Source organism: Antennarius striatus, chromosome 15 (genome assembly GCF_040054535.1).
Source record: "Antennarius striatus isolate MH-2024 chromosome 15, ASM4005453v1, whole genome shotgun sequence".
Classification (NCBI taxonomy): domain Eukaryota; kingdom Metazoa; phylum Chordata; class Actinopteri; order Lophiiformes; family Antennariidae; genus Antennarius; species Antennarius striatus.
Genome location: NC_090790.1, coordinates 18,443,283 through 18,459,986, shown reverse-complemented (window position 1 = coordinate 18,459,986; position 16,704 = coordinate 18,443,283). Strand labels below are relative to the sequence as shown.

The window sequence follows — 16,704 nt, the reverse complement described above, 5'->3', positions numbered from 1 at the left end:
AAACTTGCCGTCACAGACAACATTTCTGGTGTACGGTGCTCTTATTTCCGGTACTCTTATTTCCGGTAATTATAAGCCGAGATAAGGTAAGATTTACATCATTTATCCCAAACTGGGAAATTTAAATAAGCAATGTCCATTGTTGTTGTTTTTTTGGTGGTTTTATGTATACAACAGTGTATGTTTATATTGACATTCCATTTCAACATGTTGCTGATAAACAGGGAAGTTAAATATATTTCCGAAACCATTTACAGTATTGACAAACCTCCCACATGTGGAGCTCTTTGTAATGTCACTGACCAGCCAGCAGGGGGCAGTAACAATCAAATCATCAATGACACACACTTCATTTCACCTGTGTGTGTTTGTGTATTCAGCTGTGTTCTTTTTTTTTAATCTTCATGTCTGTTGTGTGTGTAACATTGATGAAAACGTGCAGCCACAGTAATGTTCATTTTACGGGAGTGGTATTAAAAAGAAGATCAGTAGAGAACACAGATTCAAACTGAGGCAATGAGGGAAGGAGTAAGAGCAGAAATATTCCACCAACACTTTATCAGATAAAATATGCTGCAATGTCCACATGGTTTAAAACAGTTTACATTATTATCATCAACCAATACGTCTCCTATCCTTTAGCTTTGTATAAATCTGTTCATCCATGTCATTGATTGTTTATTGCAAATCTTTCTTTGCAAGCTTTAAAGGTTCAACCACTGCGGAGGGATGCGCTCTCCTGAGAGGCATTCTTGTTGAAATATGTGACGGTGTTGTGAAATTTAGGTGAGACTGGATGCTGAAACCTGAGTTTAAGACCTTTCATCACCTGGACTGCAGGCTGAATGTTTTCTTTTTGCGTGTGACGTCAACTGAAGCCCACAGGACTCACTGTGAATGTCAGAAATTAGACAGCTGGAGGTATAGAAGGCCTCGGAAAGTATTGACAGGAAAGAGAGTGGCCGTCAGCACATTATTAATAAAATAAGTTGAAGTTCAGAGTTGTATTGCTGAGCAGATCTGTGTTGCCAGAGAAATAATTCTCACTCCCTGAGGACTTCACCTCCTCGCCAACCCGGCCTCCACACGTAGGTGTCCGAGGTGACGGATGAGGAGGCGTGAGACTTCACTCCCTCTTCCTCACGTCCGTCGAACTCTGCAAGCCTCTCTGTATCCAAGAAACGCCACCGAGGTCCAGAGAAGCTCATCGTTTCTCATTTCCTTTTTTTTTTTTTTTTCTTTAAACTTATTCTGAAGGTGATTCGTTTTGTCAACTTCATCCAGTGAAGTTCAGACGCTGAGAAATGCTCCAGCGGCTTTTTTTACTGGGTTCCTGATGGGGTGAGATTCACAGCTGACGGAACTCTTTACTGTTTGCATTTAAAGCCACAATGTAGATCCTTAATTATCTTCGACATGGAGGCCGTGTTTGCACCTGCTGGTTGGTTTGGCACCAGCTTCACGCCAAAAACTACTGAACAGATTTCTAGGAAAGACATTAGGGGGTCAGCCTGTGCTCCTTTAGCTCAACTCCATGTTATGTTTGATTTTTTCTCAGAAATATTTCATCCAGCCTACATATTTACAAGGCTGGTGTCTACTGGATTGAGGAGCCTGGTCACCATTGACAGACATTAAGATATGCAGACATTACATGGGTTGTTTCTTTCTGACTGAATCTTTTTGTCTGTGTAAAAGCTGCTTGAGGCTGTTTGAAGGTCTGAAGGCAATAGGAAGAGATTTGTGTCAGGACTGATCAACAGGTTTAAAGCCCAGAAAGCTCTGAGCCTCCAGCATCATCATACCTCCACTGCGATGTCACTGATATTACCTTTATGTTGTAAACACACGACTTTAAGCATCTTATAAGGACTTGCAATCAAATGTAAGCTTTCGTCTTATACTTTACCCACGATCCACCATTTCTTTGTAGTGCCTTGATCTCCAAGGTCAATGCAAAGATCCTGGGAGGCGACATTCCCGCTACGTTTGCAGCTAAACTTTAAAATATCAATATGATGCTCGGAGTAATTTTACACTATTTAATCTTTTATATAAAATCTCAGATCAGATTTCTGATGTCTAAACCAACACGTCTGGATTCTGTAGGATCAAAACCACCTGAAAACATTTCGCTGTTGGATGTGACGTCTCCGCTATAATAGGGGAAACTGTTTCATCACCCGAATAAACGGAAACTCGTTTTCTCCATGGAAGAAAACTTACCGGTGCACCTGACAGGTAGCGTCCCTCAGGTGAGTAACTGTCCGTTAAAACGCTGCTGCTAAAAATAAACTCCATGGAATCAAGAGATGGAACTGAAATTTTATTTGGATGCCAATTTGTCTGGGATGACTTTGACTTTGTGCTCAGCTTTAAGTTAAATAAACATAAATAAATGAAATTACAATTGTAATTACAATTACAATCATGGAGCTGGAACCTCATCTGTTGTATTTAGTGATGGGATCTCTTGTTCCATCTGGACTGGAACACATTTATTTCTCCCCACTGGGGACCAGATTTTAGACAGAATGGTTCAAATTTGTGCAGCGGCGACTGAGATAACTCTCCACTCGCTGCCTGATATGGATCGAGCTCCAATAATCCCACATGTCCCACGACGGGATAGCATCTTTCATTAGCTCCTGCCCGTAAACACCCACAATCCTTCAGTCTCCATGACGACCTTTAGAGAGACACAGAGAGAGAGAAAAAAATAGATAATCATGATGACATCACTATGACATAATCAAAGTGTTTTCTGAGATCTGGTGATAGAAGACTCGTCCAGAGGACAGAGAACATTCGTTACACCTCAAGATCAGCTGTCGTCCCTCACACACACACACACACACACACAAACACACACTCACACACACATACACATACACACAGATGTAAAAGTGCTTCAGCTAAATGATTATTGGTTCAGGGTAATTAAACAGATTTAAAATAAGTTAAATCAACATGAAAAACAGATCCACCTTCATCAAAAATCACATTTTGGTTGCTAATTCCTAAACTACTAATTAACACCTGATTCCAAATGTTGGGATCCGTTTTCCAGGGTCAACATGATCGATCTTTCCTTCCACTGCTTCGCTGTAAGCCACGCAGGCCCAGCTCAGGAGGTTTAATGAATCTCCCTGGGGTGCCTCTAAGGTTACACCGGCACATGTTTTGTTATTCACTTAAAACTGGAAAGAGAGACAGTTACCATGGGTGTCTCACCTGTGGAATTAATTATCCCGGCAAAGATAGAGGACGGCCCGCTTAGCTTCCCCCCTTCATTTCCTAACAAACCAGCTGAGCCACAGCGTCGCTCGTCACATCGGTGCTGGACTCCAATCAGGTAAGACCACCGCTACCTTCACAAAGTCTTCTGGAAAATGGACTTTCTTGGTATCGATCTATAAAAGTTCTTTATTTTCAGGAATCGAGAGAAGCTTACCGTCCTGCTGGAAGAATGCCCAGCCAGCTTGAGGGTGCGATGGACGCCCTGATAACTGTTTTCTACAACTACTCCGGACACGACGGAGACAAGTACAAACTCAACAAGGGCGAGTTGAAGCAGCTGCTGAACAGCGAGCTCACCGACTTCCTCACGGTACAGTCGTCGCCTCGTGAAGCGTACGGGTCAACTGTTTATTGGGAACACTGGTTGGGGCTTACTGGGCTGTGTGGCCACCTTGTGGACTTTGAAGATCTAATCCCTCTTGGTGAATATTTGTGTAAAAAGTTGGAGATCTTTGTGGGTTTGAAATCAATTTCACAAAGAGCATCCTGACCTTGTTTTTTATTTGATTTGTATCCTGCTGTCAAAGTGTAACTGCTGGTGCTCCTCGCGCCAAGGCATTGTGGGAAAATAAAGGATGGGGAGGAGGACACAGATAAGGTCATTTCAGATAAGCCTCAGCCTCTGAGTTGACGTGATAGCAGTTGGTACAAGCAGGCAATTCCAACCGACTGAGACAAACGCATCAGGAAAGCAGACGAACCCCCCCCCAGATGCCCTCAGATATATTTTTTATTTTCGCTCCTTGTCCTGCCTCACACCGGGTGGGAAGCCTCAGGTGCTCACACACACATCATCATCATCAGCGGCCCATGTCGCCTCCAAATATAGACTGTTCCATGATGTCATCGCATCCCCTCGGGCGAAAGTCACCTCTGAGAACAGACCAGCATAACATTCACCTTCCGTTTCCCCAGGAAAAGGTAGACGCTGGAGAACCAGCGATCGGTGCAGTAAGCAGTGTTCACTTAGAATCGTGTTCAGCAGGCAGACGTAAAGGCCAGACAGTTGGGGTTTTTTGAATAATTTATTTGGTTTTATTTAAGTTGGAAAAACGTAATATGATTCACAACCGTCCCTTTATATGATAAAATTGTAATCCAGAGACCAATAGGGATTATACTCCATCCAAATGGATGCTGTTCAAGGATCCATCTCTTCAGTGGGATCCAAAGTACATTGGTTCCACCTTTCCACTCAGTTTAATAGAAATCCACCAGTTTATTTAGGTGTAATTGATGGAAATGCAGAAATGATGTTTAAGGAACTGTCCAAGAGTCAGGGTTCCATCCTTAGAATCGGATCCACTCTGAAATTTCAGGCCCCTTCCCACAATTCCCTCGCTTTATATGTTAATGCTTCAAGTAATTTATGTCCTATTGACAAAAGAAAAGCAGTCTAACAATCTTATAACGTTCACAAAAGTATGCAGTGACTCTCTTGCAGGAGATGCAGGAGAGTCAATGCTTCATGCTTCATTCAGAGACGAGATTTCGAGTTCACGCGCTGCCATCATGATTTGCTGTGAAGGGTTGCATCTTCTGGAAAACCCTGTAACTCCAGTTTCCTTTTGTTTTCGTGTCTGTGTTTTTGGGATGAACTAAAAGATGCCTCTATGGTTTCAGGAGGAAGAGAACTAATAACCTCTGTTGGGTTTAAAGATGTGCAGTTTGCCCGTTTGAACCTTTGCTATAATAAAGATCAGTTTCATCCAAGAGGGAGAGGAAGCCGTCACTTAATTCTCAATCAGTCATTTAGCAGCTACATCACCATTGGTTGATTTGAGTCAATATTAATCTCCAATATCAGTCAAACGGTTGTGTTTTACTTAACGTTATTTGATTGCTCATTAAGGCACTAAATATTCCCTACTTTTCCATTCCAGTCCCAGAAGGATCCGATGCTGGTGGAGAAAATCATGAACGACCTGGACTCAAACAAAGACAACGAGGTGGACTTCAACGAGTTTGTGGTGTTGGTGGCCGCCCTCACCGTTGCCTGCAACGACTTCTTCCAAGAGCAGAAGAAGAAGAAGTCTGCGGAGAAGAATCTGTGAAGAGACAGTAAATCTTTACCAGCAGTTTAAAAATGTCTTCATGTTAAAAACCACCGTCAGTTCAATCGTTTGCATTTGTTTCTTCTGCTGTAGGATTGGGAATTAGCGCCGTGTCCAGACTATCTCGGCCTGGGGTTGGGGCGGCGACATTCATAGTGGCAATTTAATACAGAAGTTCTCACCTACTGTAATAAACTCCACAATTTCGTGGCTTCTGTCGATCCTGTGTTTGTTTTTTTTGACATTTATTGAAGAATTTTTAAAGATAAACAATACATCGAAAATCATTACAAGTATAAATCTCCCATAATTCATTCTTGATGCACTTTAACGACTTAAAGAAATAGAAATATTGTCGAATCAACAATACTCTTCAGGGGATTGAGGGCATGGCTCCCGGGGTAGCCAATCAGATGTCAGTGTTGGCCGATTTCCACCCTAGGCCGGAGTTTCCTGGACACGGTTGGGGATCACATGTGTATAAAAGTAGACTCTATCTACGTTCAGCCTGGAGCTGTCAAACGATGACTTGATTCAGATCGCAGAAATTTTTATATTAGACAAATCTTTGCTGTTGTTGTATTTTTATTTTTTGACAGTTGTGTTTAAAAAACTCAAGTGATTTAATGTCTTTTAAACTCTGTCTTTTAAGGCGTGCCGGCTCAAACCGTCCTCCTTTCTAATGAAAAGGAAAGATGTCTGTTACTTAATGAGGAAAATGCTTTTCCTTCATGTTGGCGTTGGATATTATATTATTTAAGAACGTTTTTAAATTCTAACCATCAGCCTTTGAGCATGAATACAATAATAATATTGAGAAATTATGAGGAAAATCAAACAAATACAGTCAATAAACAGAAATTTATGTGCACACACACCTGGAACTCTGCTTTTTATTCTCTGCTTTTGCTTTAATTGGCGCGTGTGTGTGTGTGTGTGTGTGTGTGTGTGTGTGTGTGTGTGTGTGTGTGTGTGTGTGTGTGTGTGTGTGTGTGTGTGTATATCTGTGTGGAGGTGGAATCAGATTCTTTAATGTTCAGACATCACTATAAAATTACCACTTTTTTTTTAATCCATACATAAACAGAAACTTAATTTCCAAAAAACTAAGCATCAGCCAATCAGAGGGCGTGTCCCGCCCACTGGCAGGAATGATGATACTGTCACCTTTGGGAGGATTAAAGAGTGCTTCTAAGGGTTTTCCTCTTCACCTCCCATTTCCCAGAATACCCAACCAGACACTTAATTAGCGATGACATTCTCTGCTGTGACGTGCGGGAAAATCACTCAAACAGAAGGCAACGCGATGCTTTTTATGCGTGCAGATGGCGTTCTCCTGTTACAATGCAATCTGTGTGTGATTGGCTGTAATGGAGCGGGATAATCACCCTCTCCCCTTTGGGAAGATAATTGTAGTGCAGTAATTATATTTTTTGTTCCATCTTTAAAAGGTTGCAATCAATCATAAGTGGCATTTGATCATCTTTATATGTGTATATTTATATCTGACTCTTGTCACGCCCACGGCTTCATGACACCATCTTCAACCTGGTTATGTCATCGTCTCCATTTCCTGTGGCCCAAACGTCATGTGCAGGAATTGGCTTCCGAGGGTTGGGAATGTTTGAGTCATTCATCGAGAATAAAAACCCAAAACAAAACAACATATCGAAGTCGTGTTAATGTGAAGAAGACGTGATGAAGACCACCGTGAAGCTCTTCAACACTGGGAGGAAGACATGCTCTGAAAGTCTATTATAATTATATCAAATAAAACACAAGCTGACTCTTATTTAGGGGCCCTAAGGCCGGATTGGGGTCACATGACCTCAGATTTAACTTTGTTCTGTGGCTCTAAAAACAGATGCTTTATAGCTAAATTCCTGCTTTTTTAAAATCTCAAACTCTAAAACAAACATGAACAGAGTTTAGTTTAATTGGTTCACTTTTCAAAATAAAAAAAAAACCCATGTGTTTGAATCATGCACAGTGACACAGTAATACACAGCTGTTGTAAAGGACGCTTTAAATGAAGCTTCGATGGCGCTGTGAGGAATCTGCTGCAGCAACAGATGGAAGATGATCCCATTAGGAAGCGGAGCACGCAAGGAGCTGGATTTTCCACAGCAGCTTACTTTAGCCTGGAAAACATTGCGGTCATCCCCTCGGGGACATGATGACAACACAGCAGCAAAAGACGCCGTCCTGTAGCGCCTGATGTAGCGCCTGATTGCTAACAAACAGTTCACATCAGCATCATTTAAACTGTCCCCTCTGAAAAGTTCAGATCAAGTCAATCTTTTTTTTAACTTTCATGTAATCTATTTGAATGTTCAGCCAATATATATGTTCAAAGAACCAGGAAGTCTAATTTAAAGGCTGTTGTTCTCACATATTAACATTTAAAGTGCGACTCTATGTGTACTAGAAGTTTGTCCCAAACATACAAAGGAATATTCTAAGATGTCAAGTTGTAGCAGCTAAAACTACAACATCAAATAAACCATCTCGCTTTAGCATTTTAGCATTCTAACATCTGCTAAGTAGCAGATGAAGGTGGTTCATATTTTTTGCGGTAAAGACATCTGATTAAAACAATTTTTATTTGGACTCTCACTCATTGGAATTACAGAAACATTCTTTAAAAAAACAACAACAGAAATACAAACAGGAAATTTCGGCTCAGTTTTTAGAACGGAAACTTGTTAGCATTTAAAGATTTTTGCATTGATTAAAATTTTTTGCCATCCCAAAACCACTTGTGTTTTTGAGGTGAAGGGAAATGATCTTGCATACCAATTCACAATTAAAAATGTCAAATCAATGTATTGGAGAACTCTAATTTCCTGATTGGACAGATATTGACCAATGATGATCTGAGATCCTTCCAATAATGTGTCTTAAATATGATCTGCGTGTCAAATCGTTCACAAAATGATGGTTAAGAAGGAAAAATATGAATGAAAGGGACTTTTAGAATGACAACAATCTGCACACAGATTATTATTAAAGCCCCAAACAGATGAATGCTTGATGTTCCACGAGTCACAGCACTCAAAATATTGAGAGTCTGCATCCGCTTCAAGCCCCACTGCTGGGTGATTGACAAACTATTGATAATTATGCCTCCCTGAAAGGCCAGATCCAAATGTCACGCTTGATTTTCTCAATTTGTAGATTAACGGGGGAGCTCAAACTGTCAGAGCACAGAACTTTTTTTTAACCCTTTTGTGGCATTCTCGAATGAACGAAGTACGTAAGGTTTCAAATAACCCACAAATGGCTAAAACACCACCAGCGGTACTTGAACACACACACACTCGCACACACTGCTTTCCATTGTGGGTCATGATCACACCCTCATCCATCACCGGCTAGAGCTGTAGGTGTCTGTCAATGATAGGATACCCGGGGAGGGGGGGGCCTTAATCTGCAGTCGCCCCGTTAGTTTGTCTTCAGAGATACGTCCATGGTTCCTCTGGACGGATGAAAAGAGACAAGATCGTGAACATTGTCCAACATCTGATGGGGTAATGAAGTGGAAACTTCTCCCCTGATAACCTGAAAGGTTTCCAGTTGTTTACTATATTAGAGGTGGTGGTGGGGGGGTGCAGATATTGAATGGAAATGAGTTCCACTAGTGGACGCCATTAGCAGCATCAGCACCAGAGATGGAGGCTGTTTACAACCTGTGCGGTTTTTATTTCCCACAAAGACGGGAAAAAAACAGAGAGGATAAAATAGATGAAGGTAATTTGTGTTTGTTTTATGCCTTTTTTTTTTTCTTTTCAAAGAAATGTTTCATGAAACTTCATCTGAGTTTCCGTTTCCACTGCAACAACCACGTCTTTATCAGATTTTACATTCTTCTTCCAAATAGAAATAGCAAGAGCCTCCTCCTCTTCAGGAGGAGGAACAGGAGCAAAACCACACATCTGTTTGTCATGCAGTATAATTTTATTACAAAAAAGCTTTTATACAAATTTAACCACATAATGGAAACAAACACTTAAGTTTATTACATGAAACCTTTTGCTCTCTGCCCTCCATGTCTTGTTGAAGCTTTACACGACTCCTTCAGGATAAACAGAGGGTAACATTCATTTTAGCAGCGTTCCCATTCCGGAATGGAACAGAATCACATGTCTCCTCTTCACGAATGCAACACAACATTAAAAACATTTCCACCAAACACAAAAGGACACTTCATCGAGCTTTATTTATGGTCAGAATGAATGAAATAATAAATAAGTAAATAAATAAACAAACTAGAGAAAAGTCCTGCAAATCTTGGAGTCGTTAATATTACATCACTGTCAGTGAATATATCTTATTTTTCATGCACTTTTACGCTCGTGTCTTTGGGTCCATAACTTTTCGATGCACCAGAAGGAACCGACCGTCTCTCATTGTGATTGGTTCTCATCGGTGGCGTGCTTCCAGTCTGTTTCCGGGTCAGTTATTGAAGCAGAAATCTTCCACGTTATTTAGTTTGATGGTCTGCAGCTCCTGGTTGTCCAGTAGCCGGTAGCTGAAGGAAACCCGGCTGACAAACTTCCCGCTGGAAACCATCCTCACCACCGTGTTGTCGCAGCCGATCTTCATGTGAGCTGCCAAGACGAAGGGGAAGAACTGTTAGGTGGAACTGGCGCCACGCGATGGTGATGGAGGTGATGATGGGAGGTGGAGGGGGTGGGCAGCAGGTACTCACTGGGTCCAGTGAACGAGATACAGAGATCTGTGATGGGCAGCAGTTTTGACGTGTCGAGGCCGTTTCCTCCCAGCAGCTGAACAAAGTCTCCAGACTCTGTACAACCGGGTACAGACCTCTGGGGAGATGAAAACACGGAGGGAAAAGAGAACGAAGGATGGATCTACATTTTAACAGCTAATCTCCTAGCGTAGCAAGGACATCTCTTTTCTACTGACTCTGAGAAAGAAATAGTACATGTAGGTTTAATTAGAAAAGTTCATATGAAGACAAGGGTAAAAGAAAAAGGAACTTTAGAAGTCAAAGTCGTGCTGAAAGTAGGACAAACTTTTGAATGACTGAGCTTAACTTAATGGTTTCAGCTCCCAGAAATCACCAGCAGTACCTGAGATGTTAACTGACACTCATTTATTTTAGGCTTTAAAACTTTTAATTCAACCTCTATTGCACGGGTTTGGTGCAGAACCTGGACGGGTGTGTGTTGAAAACAATAAACAGAGGCCTGAGATCATATGTTGAGGAGCTGCTGGGGTTTTGTGTAGAGGGTCACCTTGGGGAGGTGGTTGAAGTGTCCCAGGCTGAACTCTGAGACGTCTATCTCCACTGGGTAAATGATGGAGAAGCTGCAGTTCCTGTGCTGCTGGGGGATCACCATTGTGTAACTGCCCTCTGGCGACTGGGAGATGACGTTACAGGCTGCCAGGAGACAAATGGGGGGGGGGGGGGTTAGAACAAACATTACATTTACATTTGAAAAGTGTTGTTTTATTTGCGCTTAGACGCAGCAGTTTGGTTCACTTTAAATCTCTGCGTGAGGTTTCCGGTCATCATCATATTCACTGTGTGACAGAATTTGCCATCTGATTGAGGTTATGACAGAAAACTGACGGACACCCCCAACCCCTCCCCGCTGAGATTGTGCCATCACCACACATTGCAGTCTGCGCGCAAATGTTCTGCGTACCGCATGGATACGCGCATCCTTCTGCTCCTGTACTCACGGAAGGGATTGACGTGTTTCCTGACCGTCAGGGTGAAGCCGCTGCCCGCGTTGTGAATTCGGAAGAAGACCATGGCCACGTTCTGGGAGGAGCGCACGGTTCTCCTCAGGGGGCCGGAGTCGCAGTAATCCACGTAGCGCTCGTACAGAGGCAGCGGGTGGTCCTGGGAGCTGGGGAACTTCTCCCCCTTCATCACCCAGCCGTCGAACACCTTCACGGGACAGAAGAGGAGAGATCACACCCGAGAGTTACAGAATCCCTCCGTCTAGAACTGTTTCACACCTGAGTGGAGGAATGTGTTCGTGCGTTTTTGTTTTGTTTTGTTTTTTTCTTACCGTAATGAAGTCTCCCGCCCTGCAGTCGATGTCAACATTGTCGTAATCCACGGAGATCAGCTCGTTGGGCTCCCCGGTGATGAACGCGGCGCAGCTGAGCTGCGGACGATCCGCCGTGAAGGTGAACTGACCCTCCACCGCCACCATGTCCAGACAACCTGAGGCGCAATTACGCACAGCGGTTCAGCCAGAAAAACGCGCGCAAATCGGACACGGCGCTGTTATTTATTCACATTACGTGATTAAAAGTAGTCAAACTGTGATGGTGTGATGGTTGCGTGATCGTGTGACTTCTCTGACTCACGTAGAGGTCGGCGGTACATCAACTCTTCAGGTGTTTCTCTCTTCAGCTCCGAGTTGAAAAACGAGTATAAATCATCTTTGGAGATCTCGTTGTTCTGCAGACAAGAAGAGGATGGAAGTGTACCGTATGTTTGTGTGTGTGTGTAGATAGATCTGATGGTGGGCTTTCAGAACGTCCCGTTACTCACCTCGATGTATCTGGAGTCTCCCTTGAGGACGGACAGACACAACACCACAAAGAAGAGCTGCTCGCGGAACGTGCGCTCCATGACGCAAGGCGGACAGAGTCTGAGCTGCTCCGTGACCCGCACCGGCTTTTTATGGGACCGAGCTCCGGAGTGACCGGCTGACATGATCGGTGTCACCCACCGTGGACACCCCCCACCACCCCATCCCTTCATCACTACCCCCCCCCCACCTTACCCCCTATCCAATTGTGTGGATGTGACGAAAGCAAATTGAGAGGGAGAGATGCTTAAACATAAATCATGCTCCCACAACGTCATCTAAAAAGGATGACAAACAAATTTTCAAAAATGGAAATAAAACTAAGTGGATTCAATTTTTTTTTAAAAAACTGATATTTTAGATGAGACATTTAAATAAAAACACATTTTGAACCAGTAACCTAACGTCCCTTCAGTGGAAAGACATCTGAATAAACCTGAAGTGGTCGGAGCAGAAGGTCTTTCTAAGGCTAGAAAGTCCAGAGATGGTGGAGGTGGAGTAGTTTCATCTTCAGTAGATTGTAGCATACGACCTTTGTGCTCACCCCTCATCCAGGCCTCCTCCTCCCAGGCACAGGTTTCCCACTGATAGTAAGTCACACCCACCTCCTTCTCATATTTTTAAAATAAGTTTTGAATTATGGAGACGTTAAGGGTTGAGAAACTGGGAGTGAGATGTGATGAAAATCAAATTGGAGGACACAGAAAGTTCACTCATTGTGAAAAAACTGATATTGTTCGCCTGTTTCTGCATTTTCAAAGTTTTCTCATTTGTGTTGCGCCAACATTAAGAACATTTAGAATGAACGTCAACCAAATATTTAAAGGTCTGCAGTTACTTTCACAAACTTAGTTCTCGGTCAAGGACGCAGTCGTCGTCTTCCTCCTGTGGGCGTTTGGTCTCTGAGGGCTGCAGGTGCCTCCGGCTGCAGAAAGGTCAACGCACTCAGAGGCATCCGTTTAAAAATGTCAGTTTGGAGCAAGGTTGTGTGATCCAGGAGTAAATCCTGAATATCTACATGGCGTCGACAAATTCATCCGTCATGTACCGAGCTCCAAGGAAAGTTTCCAAAAGTTTCTAATGCTAACGTATCGAGGGAGCATGAAGGAAGCCCTGAGAATTAAAAGAGATTCACCTGCATCCAACGTCATTGTAGAACTGAAGTCACGATGGCGGCCTTGAGACGCTGGTGCACAACACATGCAGGATAGTTTAAAAACACACAAAGACCAATGACAGAAAGCAAACTGAGAAACTTTAAAACTGATCAGAGCTGTTGTGTTGGATGTTTCAGGCTGTTACGGCGCTTCATTTGAAGTGTATCGACCCGTAGAGCCACGGGCATGTTATTAAAAACCCAACATTCACATCAGCTGTCGCTGCAGGAGCATTCTGAAGACGTCTCGGTGTGTTTTGACGCTCTCGCTGACTGTAAGGTACAAATTTATCAAAGCTGCTTCTGTATTTGATGCTCAAAATACAAATTAATGGTTTGGCGTAGCTTTTTATTAAGTCGATATCCTGGGAAAATAAATTAATCACTTGAGTTTTTTAACTGCAGAAACACGCTGATGTTTAAGTTCTGAATAATACATCATCATTTTGTCTTTTTTTTAATCTTCTCCAGACCAAGAACAAACCCAAGTTTAATCATTGAATATACTGCAAATTACGCGTCCAGTGTGTGTGCATACAAGTGTACAGTCATGCAGTAAATATATGTTTGTTTATTGATATTGATCATTTGACTGGTTTTATTGAATGATAATCATTTAAAAGTATTTCATTACACATTTATAGTTTAATTTCAGTTTACAAATTAAACCTGGGGCGGAGTAAAACCACACTGAGAGAGCTACAAAGGAATATTCTCTCACATGCACACGCATGCACACACATGTGGAAAACACAGGCAAGTGTGAACGCTTCCTGTATGTCAAAGTGTAACATAAGCTGTGCATGTGTGTGTCTGCATGTGTGTCTTTGTGAGTTTGTGTGTGTGTGCGTGTGTGCAAGTCGAATTCAGTTCAACCATGCATAATTCAGAACAAAGGCCTGCTTATGTCACAACAGAATAATCCACACATTCTTGCAAGGTGAGCAGAAGAGACGTGAAATCCGGCCTCCTCGTTAACAGGATGAGATTTGAGTCATCATCTTTCATTTATCTCCCAAAAACACATTTTAGTTTTTACTTTTTACAAATGTATATGGATGATAAACAAAATGTGTAAAAACACTTCATTTGTATATAATTATAGATAATACCTTTACCTCTACAAGTTGTTGCTGCTGGTCTGTCACATGACGCGCCTCTCACGCCCTCTGCTGGCCAAGAGAAGAGCCTGCAAATAACTTTGTTTTAATAGAGTTTACATGGATATTAAAAAGTTTTAAATATTACTGACTACTAATTAACATGGGTAAAGTAATTGATTATTTTGAAGACAAAAGTTAATATAAAATATTAATAAGTCTAAATGTATATTAATTATAAGGCCTTGCATAACATTTATTTATCATATATTCGTCCTCATGTTATACAAATGGGTCATTACAATATAAAGTTCCGCAATTTTGGTATTGTAAAGCTGATTATTATGATCACAACAATACAGTTTTCTCAGGTTGTTATGAAATGTGCTAATTTGTTTTATACATGAGATTCAGCTTAGGTTGGAGTGAAATAAACCAATGTCAACTTGGACTAAACTGTTCTGGTTTTGAGAAAAGTGATTTCAAAGCTCTTTTAGCAGCATGTAAGTGATCTTGTTTAGTTTTACATCCAGACAACCACACACAAGTATAACCATGTCTAAACACACATCACTGTGATGACCTGTTGAGTCATACAGCATTAATGACACCCAAACATCCACTTACACTCTTTATATGATATATTTACACAGCAAATACACACATCTCCACACCCACAATCACGAGCTGTATATTGATTTTCTGCTAATATTATTTTATTATAATTACAGACACACATGTAAGTAGACATCTACTCTTGGTTATTATTTATTTATGTGTAATAAGAATTTATTCACTTGTCTATTTAGTTTTTTTTATATAGTTTTTTTTAATCTTTGTTTTAACTTTGTTGTTCTTAAATTTAGCTGTAACATTACCGTATTACTATTTTCTCATGCTCAAGAATCTGCAGCCTTGTTTATAAAGTAATGATTTTGATTTGGAATGATGATGATAATAATATTACAATTATTATTATTGTGCTGATGATGATGCTTGCCCTTATAGTCATGCTCTATGAAGACACTATAGCTATATTTGATTTTACTAGATTTTTAGAAATTACCAGAAATACACTGTCCCGTATAATAACAACACATTCTTTATTTATAATAATTTATAGTTTCCAAACAGTAAATATCTCTTTGTGATAGTTTTCTATCATTTATATGTCTGCTTATTAGTCTGAATTTAACATATATTTTAAAAAATTATTTGTATAAAGTATTTTTATATTTTATATATATTTATACATGTATTTATAATATATATTATATAATATATTTATATATTTATATATAATATTTTTATAAAGTATGTGTCATTTTACTGAACTTCCTGTTTGCGTCAAAACTTTATTTTTCCTTCGTCCCTGAACACCTGTTGTGTCCGTTTGTGTCGCTGAAATGTTAAATAAAGTTTATGCAAAATCCGCTCGCGCCTCGCTGTCCGTCCGTTCAGTGCCGTCATACTCGTGTTTCTCACTCATATATCAAGCTAGCTCACGCAACGGTCGTGTCTCTGTGCTTAAAATCAGCTTAAAACGTATAAAAAACCCCATCGAATTACAACGATTAGTGAAAAAGAACAAAACTCCAACGTCTTAAATCAGTAAAACGATTTGTTTACACACATTTAGCGGAATGGAGCAACGATCAACTGTCACTTTTTCCCATCCCGGATCGATGGACACAGCATGGGTAACGTATGCAGGAGGAGACATCAGCAAGGTGGGGTGTTCAGCTTTTAGCGTCTGAATTTTAAGAAAATTCACTGTTTTATCAAACGGGGCGGCTAATGATTAGCAGTTTTGGCTAAAAAAGAAAAGAAGCTAAGCAAACCGCCAATTGTAAACAGCTGTTAATGCTGCAGATATAACTCAAGACTCCTGACTGGTCTCTCGTCTTTGCTTTTATTTTTTATCTTGTACACACGAATAAATGAAGAAGACACACATAAAAGTAGGATAATTTTAAATATCGGTAGCGGTTAGTGATGGAGTCCGTTTAACCGGAACGGTTTTCTGGCGTGCGCCACCTGCTGGCTACATGAAGACTTTTTGTTTAGCCGTTAGCATGATAACAACTGTTAGCCGTTGGCTTGAAGCTAACTTTAAAGGAGTGTTAAGCCCTTAGCTTGAAGTCATTTTATTCAACGGAACAGCTAATGAGTAGCAGAGTTACCAAAAAAAAAAAAAAAGAAGAAGAAGCTCATTAAAACACCAAATGTAAACAACTGTTAATGCCGCAGATGTAATTTAAGACTCCTGACTCTTTTTACCTTGAAGCTAACGGCTAAAACTGCTTTAAAGTCTATGTCCTTCACTCAGTAGGCTTGTCTTTATAAGGTAATGTAGGCCTGCAGATTTTCTACCATGTGATATTAAATGTTATCCCTCTTTATTCTGTACAGGCTCTGTTTTCCATGGCTTCCACACCAATTGGGAGAAAGAATGAGGCTTTTCAAGATGAAAAAAGACAGAAGGCGATGGCAAATCTTCGCCACATGTTCTTAGC

At 41.1% G+C, this 16,704-nt stretch overlaps 2 protein-coding genes across 2 annotated transcripts; one reads left to right on the top strand and one right to left on the bottom strand.

Moving 5' to 3' along the window:
* The first annotated feature begins 3,469 nt into the window (after positions 1–3,469).
* On the top strand, positions 3,470–5,650 carry s100z (S100 calcium binding protein Z). The gene is made up of 2 exons (XM_068335095.1): positions 3,470–3,610; positions 5,184–5,650. Exons 1-2 carry the CDS (start codon positions 3,470–3,472, stop codon positions 5,352–5,354), a joined length of 312 nt encoding a protein of 103 aa, XP_068191196.1. The 3' UTR covers positions 5,355–5,650.
* A 3,772-nt stretch (positions 5,651–9,422) lies between these two features.
* crhbp (corticotropin releasing hormone binding protein) lies at positions 9,423–11,977 on the bottom strand. Its single transcript, XM_068335170.1, has 7 exons — positions 11,893–11,977; positions 11,706–11,799; positions 11,402–11,559; positions 11,067–11,277; positions 10,616–10,761; positions 10,066–10,183; positions 9,423–9,964 (listed from the first exon to the last, which is right to left on the bottom strand). The coding sequence occupies exons 1-7, from the start codon at positions 11,971–11,973 to the stop codon at positions 9,810–9,812; spliced, it is 963 nt and encodes a 320-aa protein (XP_068191271.1). The 5' UTR covers positions 11,974–11,977; the 3' UTR covers positions 9,423–9,809.
* Between the last annotated feature and the right edge of the window lie 4,727 nt (positions 11,978–16,704).